Source organism: Amphiura filiformis, chromosome 13 (assembly GCF_039555335.1).
Source record: "Amphiura filiformis chromosome 13, Afil_fr2py, whole genome shotgun sequence".
NCBI lineage: Eukaryota > Metazoa > Echinodermata > Ophiuroidea > Amphilepidida > Amphiuridae > Amphiura > Amphiura filiformis.
In genome coordinates this window covers 5,458,078-5,471,207 of record NC_092640.1, presented here as the reverse complement: position 1 = coordinate 5,471,207, position 13,130 = coordinate 5,458,078, and the positions used below count along the sequence as shown (strand labels likewise).

Genomic DNA, 13,130 nt, shown 5'->3' with positions numbered 1-13,130 from the left:
GACGTTAACTAGGAAATGCCCTATACCTCTAACACATACACTGTTTGTAGAGGTCACACCTCAATGGTGAGAACACTGTGTATTGTGTATAGGAAAATGAACAGTAACTGCGCAAAAGCAGTATGGCGCAAAACATCAGTGCACCTCCAGGTAGTATGGTTTGTCCTTGTCAGCTCCTACGGTTTCATACTCCCAGTGGCGTAGATTTCTTTTGGACATGGGGGGGGAGGATGGGGTTGGAAAAAATTTCTTAAAGCAGCAATAGAATAAGGTAATGGTACAAATGCGCGCGAAGCACGCGAAAAATTTGGCCATATTGAAGTTAAACTGATGACATTTGATGCAAAAGTGTAATAATGTCGCGCGAAGCGCGCACAAAATTTGCACTTTTGAGGCTAAAATGGCCAAATATGAGGTTAATTTGGTCAGAAACACACATACAGGCGTCAACATTGGGGGATGATTGTATGGGCCACCCCCTGACAAAATATTGGGGGATTTATCCCCCCCATCCCCCCGGGATCTACGCCTATGCATACTCCATATTGTCATGAGGTATTTCAATTCCCGTATCGTCATATTCTTCCTCCCCTGGATTGTCCAAATCTTCCTCTGTGTCTGGTAGATAAGTTGAGTATGATCGTGTCTGGTTTGCTTTTCCTGAAATATAATTATATTATATAATTTATGTAAATACATACATAATTTGAGTTTGGGAAAATGTGGAATAGCGATTTTTCTCTTTGTTCATTTCATATTACACATGAATTCTCTTGAATTAGAGGGCATGGATCAGACTGGAGAGACTCAGAGGGTAGATTATTAATGGTGATTCAGAGTGATAAGTGAGTGATAGAGGGCAGCATATAGTTAATTTTAAGGGTAATTAACTTGACTATGCAGTGAGTGCCATGCCATATGTTCTATACCATGAATTTAACATCAATTTTGGCATTCTGTCAAACTCATAATAACTCGTAATATGACTAAATAAATTAATTAAAAATACGATCATAATTAAGGGAAGGGAGAGCGTCTCTCACTCCACAAAACTGAATGCACGGTCACATGTTATTTTACAATTCTATTTTTGGGTGGTGCAACAATTATGTGTACCCCCGAGGTGGTGAATTAGGCTATAGGGGGGGGGGGGGCACATATTTCATGGCAGGCGAAAAAAAGCGATTATTGGCACAGATATTTTGGGCACCGTTTCTATATTACGCCCTAAAAAGGTGTAGGAAAACGTTAGGAACACGTTCAAAGTCAAACTTCCTGCTCGCTGCGCTCATATTATATATATGATAAGACAATTTAAGGTTTTAAATTCAGGTTCCCAAAAATCTTGCATGTGTAAGGGGGAGGGGCAAATATTTTATGGCACATCAAAAGGGGTTGGGGCAAAGGTTTTTGGCACGTCAAAAAGGGGGGGCAAATATTTTTTGGCATGGCCAAAGGGGGGGGGGGGGCAAGCGATTTTTGTACAAAGACTGTAAAAGAATTTCCTTTTCCCCTCGCTCAGAGGAGGCTTAAAGGCATTCCTACACTGCACTATGATTGGGAAATTTGATCAATATAACCTAATTTTAAAGGCAAAGTCCCCATTGCCACACACACAAAATGGTAATTTTAAAATTGCAGCCAACGAGCTAATAGTTGGGACTTATGACTGATATTTGATTTTCTTACAGGAAACATTCATATTGTCCCACTGCATTAATTTTATTCCTAAGTCTCGATGTTTTGAATGTTAAATAATAGGATGAAAATACCAGATATTTGCACACAATCCCAATGCAAGGTATGATCCACTGTACCGTACCACATGTGTACAAAAGCCAGACATACAAGGTCAGAAACCCCATTGGGTTGTGGGAATGTCTTTAAACATCCTCTGCCCCTCGCTGGTAATATTTGATTCGGGCAAACATGAGACTTCATCAGAAATTAACTTAACAGGGTCCTAGGAAATGATTAGAGCCTTCTTTACCTGAACTTGATATCAAATTTTAATTGTGATGTTTAGAGCTTGGTCTGCAGATTCACTGAAATGTTAATTTTATTAAATTTGTATTTATTTTATTAAGTTTTATATCATGAAATTTGACTTTCATCACTCGAAAACGAAATTTATTCGATATGCTATAGAGTCTACATGTCAGTGTTATAAAGAACAATAGAGGTTATCCGTGTTCTATTAGCTACATATCCTATCAGCGACTGCTATACCTTGTTTAGGACTTTCAAAAGAAGTACCTGCATATGCAACCATGACTGTTAAAAAAACAGCCCACCAAAGTTATGCAGGTAACTCCGAGGTCGTGCATTGAATGAATGAATCTTTATGAATGAATCTTTATTTCCATAATAAAAACAACAAAATACAAAGAAATTCAACATCATACAAATAAAACAAGACAATTATGGAGGAGATGATCGAAAGGCCAATAAGGCCAGCATTGACCATCCCCTTACAGAACTTAAATTAATACAACATTGAATTGGTTTGAATGAGGAATACTACGGGAACCAGCGCCTTTTGTTAGAAGTCACACATGAGTAATGTGGATAACCTCTATTGTGATGATTGGCTGGACTACTTAAACGGTCAGTGACTGTATCTTTTCGCATGTGGCTCCGATATGTTATGATATAGTGTATAAATTTCTGTAATGAATACAGCTGAAGGAGTAGTCCAGTGGTCAGTGGCGTAGCTAGGGGTTGTGCCACCCAGGGCTAAGGATACATAATGGCGCCCTCGCGCGCAAAGATTTGCACAAATAAGGCATATCCCTCATTCATTTGGTTATAATGAAGTTGAATATCGGTCATAAATTGATCTTTCAAAATGATTTTGTGCTTTCAAATGATTTTGCGAAAATTTTGACTTTCATCGCTTGAGGGGCACAGAATCAATGCTGAATTGGTCAATTCGGCGCCCCTAATAAGGGTGGCGCCCAGGGCATGTGCCCCCTCTGCTCCCCATGCCACTGCTAGTGGTGCGATTCTTGCTTGGGGTGCAGGAGGTGCCAGGTTCAATTCCAGGTAAGGCGGATTAGAATTGTTTTTCTTTTTCTGTCCATTCTTAACCCAAAATTGTTTAGTTTCATTTCAAAATGTAGATATTACGCTGGGAGATATATTTTATATCCTTTTTTTCTTTTGAAAAAGTACTGCATGGGTGCAAAAAAGAGCCAAAAATAAACCGCGCCAATCGATCTTTATGGAGGTTGGGGGAAACTTGTTTAAAATGCTTTCTATCTCCAGTTTTTAAAGTGTTCCCTAAAAGTAACTGCATCCCATATGCGCCATCGAGGGCAGTTTTTTTAAAGACCATTGTTACAGTCTTGAGTTAATGATCAGTAGCAGCAGTGGTAATGTTTAGTTTGGCACAACCATAATTAGAATATCTACGTACAGCTCTTTGTAGTTTGGCATATCTCTGTCAGCTCTTAGACCTTTTCATACCCTCTATCACGTTGGTCATCAAGTTGATTATCTGGGCATGCTGGGGGTGGTACCGAATAGTACACAGATAATGGTTGTTCCGGTGTGTTCTTCCTAAAATATACAATGAAATGAAATGAAATGAAATAAAATGTTTGCCAAAAGTATTTTATATACAATAACAATTAACATTTTGACATTTTAAAATATAAAATGTTTTAAAAAACGTTTTCATGACCTTTATATAATGTAAAAGTGACAATTTTTGCGCTTTTTGCATTTCAAGTTGCTACAGCGAAAATAACATTGCGCGAATATATTCCTTTTGTGTATAGGTCAATATAATTCGAGAGAGAGGGGGAAGTGGGAGATGATCAAGGCATAGGGGACATATTCTCACAATTATCATAGGCCTGTAGATACCTTTACCCCCACACAAACTATTTCGGCAAATTCACATTCGAATTTAATATTTTCCGCGCACTTTGCGCCCAAATATCCGAGTAAAACCTTTGTACATGCCATCCTCATGGTGAGTTTAAGGCCTCCAAATTTTGGCCTGGCTCAGGGCCCCCAAGAAGGTAAATCCGGCCCTGACCCCACACCCCTACCCCGGTGATGTACGGAAAGATACCACACACCCCTACCCCGCCAACGTACGTAATCGTTAAAATTGTTAATTGATATGGCTATAGAATTCACCATGATAAAGCAAATTTAGACAGTGCGTATGTTTCATTAACCAATGATCCTACATCCCTGCCAATCGAAACAAAAATCAGATTTCAATTTTTATAGCATCGCGGCATCGCATCGCACTGCGATGTGGAGCGATGCTGCGATGCTATAAAAACTGAAATCTGAGCCAGGTTTTTACGAGCTTGGCGGTAAAAATTCTCATCGCGCGGTGGAAATTTCGGTCCGCGATGGAGTTGGATTTTGTTCAACTTTATAGCATCGCGCTGCGATATCGCAGCCGTGCACGATTGTGATTAGCTACTGTAAAAATCAAGGTCGGCAGAATGACCATAAAAGGAGATGCAGACCCCACATGCTTTTAAAACATCGCAGCATCGCTCGATGAAATCAGCGCGTTCTATGCTGAGGGGAAACTCTACTTCGCAGAAAAAGTTGAACATTTTCCAACTCCGACCAAAATTTCCACCGTGCGATGAGCACCGCTGAGCTCGTAAAAACCTGGCTCAGATTACAGTTTTTATAGCATCTCAGCATTGCATCGCGCTGCAATGAAGAATCGGACTTCCCCATATCGCAGCGCGATGCGAAGCTGCGATGCTAAAAAACTGCCATGTTTTTACGAGCTCAGCGGTGGAAATTTCAGTCCGCGATGGAGTTGGAAAATGTTCAATTTTTTCGCACCGCACTGCGATATCGCAACTGTGCACGCTTGTGATTGGCTGCTGGAATACCAAAGGTCGGTAGAATGACCTTAAAAGGACATGGAGATCCCACATGCTTTTCAAACATCGCGCAATAAAATTGAAATGTACATTTTAATTTCATCGTGTGAAGTCCGATCATGACTCCACTTTGCAGCGCGATGCGATGCTGCGATGCTTTTCAAACATCGCAGCGTGAAATTAAAATGTACATTTTAATTTCATCGCGCGATGTTGCGATCTTTAAAAAGCATGTGGGGTCTGCATCTCCTTTTAAGGTCATTCTACCGACCTTGATTTTCCAGCAGCCAATCACAGGTGTGGACGGCTGCGATATCGCAGCGCGATGAGAAAAAGTTGAACATTTTCCAACTCCGACCGAAATTTCCACCGTGCGATGAGCACCGCTGAGCTTGTAAAAACCTGGCTCAGATTACAGTCTTTATAGCATCGCGCGGAGCATTGCACATGTTGCATCGCGCTGCGATGATCGGGCTTGATGCTTCGATGTTTGAAAAGCATCCACGCTGCCAAGTGGAGTAAGGATCAGACTTTATACAGTTTTAGTTTTAACTAGTTTGGCCACTTCTGCTTGCAAACATCAGGGAGCATTGTGTAAACTAGGGATGTGTTATTCCGTTTATTTTTTCGTACGTTTAATGTCAAGTTGAAATACGAGTCAAAAGATTTCATGAATACACGATAGGTGCGGTGCACCTCACATAGACTAAATCCTCCAGCCTCGAATATACGCACGGCCGCTACACTGTGCTGTATACGAGGACTGAACACCAAACGTGTTCTGAGCGTGGTGGACTTTTGAGCTCATTAATAAAACGCGTGCGACTTCGCGAGCTTCGCGTCGCACGGCGCATTGCCATTTAAGGAAATTTCCCCGGGTAAATTATCTTCCGACTCGCCCGTGAACTGTTTTAGGAATTTTAATGAATTTTAAACTTGCTCTTTTTGTATGATAATTGCTTTCTTTCCTGCGATTTATATTCCCCAGGCCTATCAGTATTATATAATAGTATATACTGTTTAGTGCTTGTGTGTCGCCCGAAGGCTTCATTGTTTTTGTGTTTTTGTTGTTGTTGTTTTTTAATTACTTCAAAATGGATCAGACCTGAAATGGATGGTAGGCTTGTTTCTTATATTTGCAGTTACAGTGAACAATATTTATAACACAGTCCACACTTATATATGCCGCGCCGTAGAGAATGTACAGCCGAGTTTTACGGTGCACCCACAGTAGAAAGTCAAATTAAATGTTTTAAATTCATAATTTTTGTTGCGTGATGATGCGACTTGATCTAATATTTTATTGTATTTCATTCATTCATGTATACATTTAATACCGGTACCTGTCAAGACCATGTCAAAACCAGAAGAATGCTTAGCCTTCTTTAACAGTAGATTTTAGAGTTTGAAAAAAAAATCATTTGAGTTTGTTTTTATTAAAATGAAAAGAAAATTAGAAATATTTGTATTCCCAGGTACATGTACATCATTTGTACGTGGTCGTTATTTATCGGGTTATTTAGGGGGCTGTCATTTTCTTTGGAAGGGGGTGGGTCATGAATATACTGGGGGGTGTCATAACATTTTTTGACTAAAAATAGGGAGGGTTATAATTTTTTTACACCAAAATTATGGGGGGTGGGGTTATAGAATTATTAAGGGCTGGTGGTGACCCAAAATTTGCGCGCGCTGCGCGGGCAATCTTTTAACTTACAATCAAAATGTATGCACAATCTTTAGTTATATGATTCAAAATTTTGGCTCGCTCCGCGCTCCACACACTTTTTTCGCATTTAAGTTTTTGCGCGCTTCGTGCCTTAGGGGGGGATGTCATTTTATTCGGCAGGGGGTGGGGTCATGAATATGTCGGTGACCGGAGTCAATTTTTTACGACCCCCCTATCGCGAGCTAAATTTTTAACGACCCCCGATCGCGGGTCAAAACTTTTTATGACCCCCTGCCCTTCCGCCTATATACAGACTGAAGACAAATTATTCATGGCTGGAAGTAAGGCGCGGAGCGTGCCCAAATTTTAGAGCGGAGTGCGCGAAACACGTTAAAAATTTTGATCGTTAGTGTAAAGAAGGAACGCGGAGCGCGCAAAAATCTTGCATTCCCCTATTTTGGTTGTTAAAAACTTTTTGGTCTCAAAATTCTATGACCCCCCAGTATATTCATGACCCCCTTTTGAAGAAAATGACAGCCCCTTAGTTCCAGTGATGAATAATTTGTAGTCAGTCTGTGTAGGCGGAAGGGGGGCATAACAATTTTCGAACTGAGATAGGGGTCATGAAAAATTTACTCCGGTCACCGACATAATTCATGACCCACCCCTTCCGTAGAAAATGACAGCCCCCCTAAGGGGGGTCCTGAATATACTGGGGGGGGTCATACATTAGACCAAATATAGGGGGTTATAATTTGTTATGTTCACCCAAAATAGGGGGTTATAGAATTATTGAAGGTTGGTGACTAAAAATGTTCGCCCGCTCCACATGCATTCTTTTATGGGGGGTCATAAAAAATTTTACCCGCGATAGGGGGGATCATAAATTTACATCATGACCCCCCCCCCTGCCAAAGAAAATGACATTCCCCTTATTACGTTTAGCTATCACTGCTATTAAGACAAACCATAGACCATGTTTTAAATGGTCTATGGACAAACAGCAGGGCGTGTCTGGTAAATTTTGAGAGGTTAAATTTAAATTTTGATAATTTCCATAAATAGTTGACTTTCTTTCCATGAAAATAATGGAAAAAATGTCATGGATGCAGCTCATGCTAGCATACTAACTACGCTGGGGGTGGATATGCTAGGACTTTTAGTATACTACAGTCATGACTTGCTAGTATATTTTAGGCCAACAGGGGCTAACGTAGGGCAGGGCCTAATTATATTCCAGACCTCAGGAGAGGACATCATGTTCAAGTAAGCTTACCGTTTTTCTTTTGTAGGCCTGCAGCTTCTGACAGGATGACACATTGTATACTCATGCGGTATGCCATTGGTGCTTGTTCAGTCAGATCTGGGCATATAGTACTCATGTCCATGTCCATGTCACAGTCAGTATACACAGTCAATAATAATGATGGCATGGCCATGACGGTAACACTGTCAACATCAGCGTAAAACTCTCCAGTCAGTGCCAGTACCATGAGTACACCTCATGACTTGTTGGAAGTTGGAACTAGCATGCAACAATCCCGGGCAAAATCATGACATATCAGGCATAGTCTAACAGATAAATTATAAAAGCTTATAAAAGCAAATCAACTGATTTCTCCAGGTTAGCCTCGGGCCTAGGCCTCGCTGTGGTACGGCTATCCGCTAAATGTTTTGTTGGTACAACATTCTGCATTCATGACATTAAATTGATTAAAGACATGACATGAATGCTGGAGAGTCTTGCAGAGTTTTGATCATTAAATGATTGCAGTGACACGATATTTTCAAGTAGCAGTATTCTATTCTCTTACCAAGTCAGATGCTAGGCCAGGCTACAAGTACAATCAATCATTCAATGTGATGCCTTGTATGCCACCCGTATTACACGGTTTGCATGCATGCACACGGTCATGGTGCATTGAATTGTCCATTTTTGCACGGCAACTTGGGATGCAGACAGAAAGACACACTGCCGCAAGAATGAACTTATTTTATACTAGAATAGAGTTGATTAAATTTGTCGTCACTCAGGCTCAGACACGGTATTACGTAAAAAACAACATCATTACCATGACCTGTAATAAAAGTATACATTGCGGTTGCACACACATGACACAGCAGCACTCCCGGCAATACTATCCACACAGATTCTTCCAAATCAGATTATGCTCTTTCTTCGCTTCCAGTTTGGTCCAAGCGATGTTTGAACACTTGCCGTTCATTATACCTTGTTTATTATTCCATAAATCGGTATATCCTGTCCAAAAATGTGTCTTCCACACGGCGCCGTGGTTGAATTTCGGCATCGGTGTTTAAAATTCCGACGAAATGGCGCTGATTTGTTTTATCTCTGGCTATATTTTATATATGGACTGTATAAGTCCATATATGGATAATAGGCGCGCTGAGATTTCAACGCACCAATTAGAGTTGCGTTTTGCGCGGCCCTGTATATACAGGGTCGCGCATGAAAAAGTCCTCCATAAAAAATGCACGGATCGTTCTCAGGCCTCGAACGAGCCGCCGCCATGTTTGTCCGCCATTTTGCGAGTGAGAGGCCAGGGACTCAGGCTAGCACCTCACAGAACAGGTTATACTAGTACCAATGGCACCGTACATGAGGTAAAATTTGCAAAGGCAATGGCCCTAAGATGTCAGAAACTAACTATGCATTATTATGACGTATTATTGTTAAAGAATTAATGTTTTGAGCAAGTTTCCTGGAGGGCCTAAATAATTAAGGTCGTCTTCAGATTCCGTTACTTTCAACTGTTGTTTAACATTGAAGAATGGAAAATTGAAGGTTGAAAATGACTTGCGTATATAAGTCTACAGCATTTGCAAGATGTTGAACGAATCATGCGTGCTTTTAACGGTACATGCGTTTAACATTCCCATCCCTAGTATACATCTGTTGAAATGGTATAGTGCAAAATCATCGATGGACATCATATGTGATGCGATCAAGCAAAATCAGTCGGAACTCGGAAATATTAATTTTCAGTTTCTTATAGGACAGTAAAAAGCATTTGCAAAGCTGCATTTTGCGGAAAACCCCATTAAAATTGAACAACCAGTTCCAAAGATATGAGCTATTAAAGAGTTTCCAAAACAATAGGAAACAAAAGGAAATATTTCCTTTGCTTGGCTATATCACAAAATCAATATTTCCGAGTTCCGACTGATTTTGCTTGATCGCATCACATATACCATTCCTCTTGACCGATTGCACAAAAATATTTTCCATACCTTTTACAGTACATCACAATAGCTAATATAATAACTATGGTCACTAGAAATCCAACTGTAATGGCCATAATAACTGTTGAAGTGCCTGTCGAAGAATTAAGAATGATAAAAATGTACAATAAGAAATTACCAAATCTTGGTTTTGAAATACGAATGTATTGAAAGGAGTTAGGGACCGTTCACAAACACTGGGGGGCTGATGCAAAAGGGGCCCTTAAATTTTTTGACCGGGGGGGGCTATGGGGTTGACCCATAATTTTCATGTCAAAAGGGGGGGGGAATTTATAGATCTGAAAGGGGGGGGGGGGCGACAAATTTTCGCGATGGAAATTTTTTGCATCAGGCCCCCCTAACAATTGTTTGTGAACGGTCCCTTAATGGAACTTCCGCTTAATGATAGACGTGAAAAATACTACAGCATAGCAACTATCCAAAGATTTTTGGCACTGCATTTGTTTTAAACATTTGAATAAAAATGATTAACTGAGGTATTATCTAGCCTGTTAAGGGTATACGATGTATTGTTGGTCGAAGCAGCAAAGTAGTAGTAGGGATGGCCATGAAGTATTGTAGAATTATACTTTATATTAAAGAGCTCATTAAGTGGAGCATTTCAGTCTTTAAATGACCTCAATAGGATAAATGGTTCTGAAGTTGTGGCCAATTTTACATGTGTGTTTTGAATAGGCAGTTTGGACAGATTATGGACACCAAGTAAAAATGGCACAAAATTGAATAATTTCCAGATTCAAATTCATTATTTTCAAAAAACGTTCATTATTTCCAGTAACCCTTGAAAATGGATTACGTGATTCATACAAGCCTTTTTGTTCTTTATTTCTTTGTACAAATCCAAGATGGCAGTCATGGAAGAAAAAATATGAACAAATTTGACTAAAAAATGTATATCCAAATTTTGACAACTTGTTATTTAAGTCACAAAACATGTAATAAAGTTGATTTGTAGTGACGATTTTTTGTGCGAGGTTTCCGAATTTTGCATTCAAGGCCCAAAAATTATCAAAGTCCAAAAAAGTGCAAAATTCGGAAACCTTGAATAAAAATTCGTCATTACAGATCAACTTAATTACATGTTTTTTTACTTAAATAACAAGTTGTCAAAATTTGGTGATACATTTTTTACACATGAGACGCATCCATGCGCTCAGTTTCCCATGGAGTGTATCTGCATTAAATTTGATTTTACTGCAAATTTTCTCTAAATTCCAAGTTATATTGGATGAGTCAAGTTTTGTATATTATAAAACAATTTTAAGATATTACCATGGTCATTACCAGAGTATACTGTGCATGTAGGCCTACGGTACTGCATAATTCTGAATCCTATTAAAGAGGGTCTAAATTTCATCATCCAAAATGCACCCTAAATAGTTGTGAAATTTTATGAAATTGCACATGGAATTAGATAAATATATATAGTATAGTATACAAAAACTTCACTCGCCTAATATATCTTGAAATTTGGAGAAAATTTACATTAAAATCACTCTTTTATACAAATAACCTGTAGATTTCACTTTAGCTTGCTGTGGAGGGAAAACTATTGGTATCTTAAATCATGAAGTCGGCTACAGTAGATGGGAACTTCTTGTTAGGTGATTGCCCAAGTTATAGATTTATTGATTGATATTTAGGGGTATAAACAGTTTAAACTGTTTTATCAGTTTTTACACCTATTCCCAAACCATAGATTATCAATGCCCAAACCTGTGTTAAATTTGGTATCGATGGGTCCACATTACTTGAACTAGAATTACGCGGTTCGTAATTAAGGTGGCTCCCACACAAAGGCGTGTATATAACAAAGGTTTGTGAATATAAATAATATGCAATATGCAAATAAGCTCATTAATATTCATTAATAAACAACCAGGCAGACAGGCAACCATTTGGATAATAACATAAGCCCCACACTTGTTTGGGGCCAAAATATTGGGTCCAGGTTTTACCTCCCTACCCAAACCAAACTTGGAGCATATAGCTAATACGATATGAGAACTTTTGTTACCTACATATATTGCATTCATCTATGTCTTGTGAACAGTCACTGCCTTCGTAGCCTCTTTCACAGATGCATATAGCGTCACCATTAGATGGGTCTGTGAAGCATTGCATAGCAGGATGGCATGGTTTCTTTACACATGCATCTTCTAGATGACACAGAAAACCTATACAAAAGATAAACAAGGTGGGATGATCATGAAATTTTGATTTGAGGAAATAGTTCTATATCTATCATTTAGAAAATATATATATTTATCCATCTACTTATTTACTGATCTAATTATTTACATGGTGCCTTTTTCCAGATTTTATTACAACATGAGTAATGATTGCCCATTCCTAAAGTTTCAACAAAGTGATTGTGTCATCATTGTCCAAGAATGACGTACATTATTGTAGCTGCGTTCTGTACCTGCTGAATCTTGCTGAGCTCACATTCAGGAAGTCCGAAAAGTACAATATTGCAGTAGTCTAGCATGAAACTAACAAAGGCGTGAACTAATTTCTCTGCATATATAGCGAGATTGAGAAATTTGTCCGCTCTTCCAGAATTCCAGATTTGCCGACTGGCACACAGCTAGACGAGAGGACAAAGTCAGTTGATAAACTGATGACGCCAGTTTCAAATATTGTGTCTCCAAGAGATGATCAAATACAGGTTGTAATTACTCTTACCCATTTGCAAACAATAGGGCCATCAGGAAAAGGGAGAAGTTATCACCCCGTTGTCACATTTTAGCTCGATTCGTAGCGATCAAAAGGTGTTTTTGGGATTCGCTTCGTAGCGTCGATCAGGTACCTGTTTTTCCCGGCCTACCTGTTTTGCCCGGCGCAGAGCATTAGGACTAGGATTAGGGTTTGGATTAGGATTAGGGTTAGGATTAGGATTAGGATTAGGATTAGGTTTAGGGTTATTCATTGGTAATATACTAGTAATAGTAATAGTATACCGTGTGCGCACGCTTTATTCCGTAAACAATAAGCATAATAAATAGACGGCTTTCTAGCACAACCACTTGTAGCATAGTTTGTAGTGCCTCGTCTATGGATCGATAGGTTGCTGGTTCGAACCCCGGTCGATCCTTGGTAGAATATAAATCTAACTTGTTTCGTTTCTTTTTATTAAGTAAGAGGAAATAATAGTAGCCTAAGGGAGTGTTCAGAAATACTTTGGTGGGGGGCTAGAATTTTTTTTTTCATGTTGAAAATTTTTTAACCCCCTCTTCGCGAACCCAAAACTTTTTTGACCCCCCCTCTTAATGAACCTAAAATTTTTTTGACCCCCCCTCAAATAGGTTCAAAACTATTTTGACCCCCCC

General features: G+C 39.3%; 1 protein-coding gene across 1 annotated transcript; it reads right to left on the bottom strand.

Moving 5' to 3' along the window:
• Positions 1-430: 430 nt before the first annotated feature.
• Positions 431-12,490, bottom strand: LOC140168798 (uncharacterized). Its single transcript, XM_072192207.1, has 5 exons — positions 12,487-12,490; positions 11,820-11,975; positions 9,787-9,871; positions 3,419-3,561; positions 431-660 (listed from the first exon to the last, which is right to left on the bottom strand). The coding sequence occupies exons 1-4, from the start codon at positions 12,488-12,490 to the stop codon at positions 3,453-3,455; spliced, it is 354 nt and encodes a 117-aa protein (XP_072048308.1). The 3' UTR covers positions 431-660; positions 3,419-3,452.
• Positions 12,491-13,130: the final 640 nt, after the last annotated feature.

Bases quoted from the DNA above. Each gene is read 5' to 3' on its own strand.
- LOC140168798 (XM_072192207.1), bottom strand. The intron at 9,872-11,819 runs GTAGGTAACAAA...ATTCTTCGACAG, and splicing joins CATAGATGAATGCAATATAT to GCACTTCAACAGTTATTATG. The intron at 3,562-9,786 runs GTATGGAAAATA...TGTATATTTTAG, and splicing joins ATTGTGATGTACTGTAAAAG to GAAGAACACACCGGAACAAC.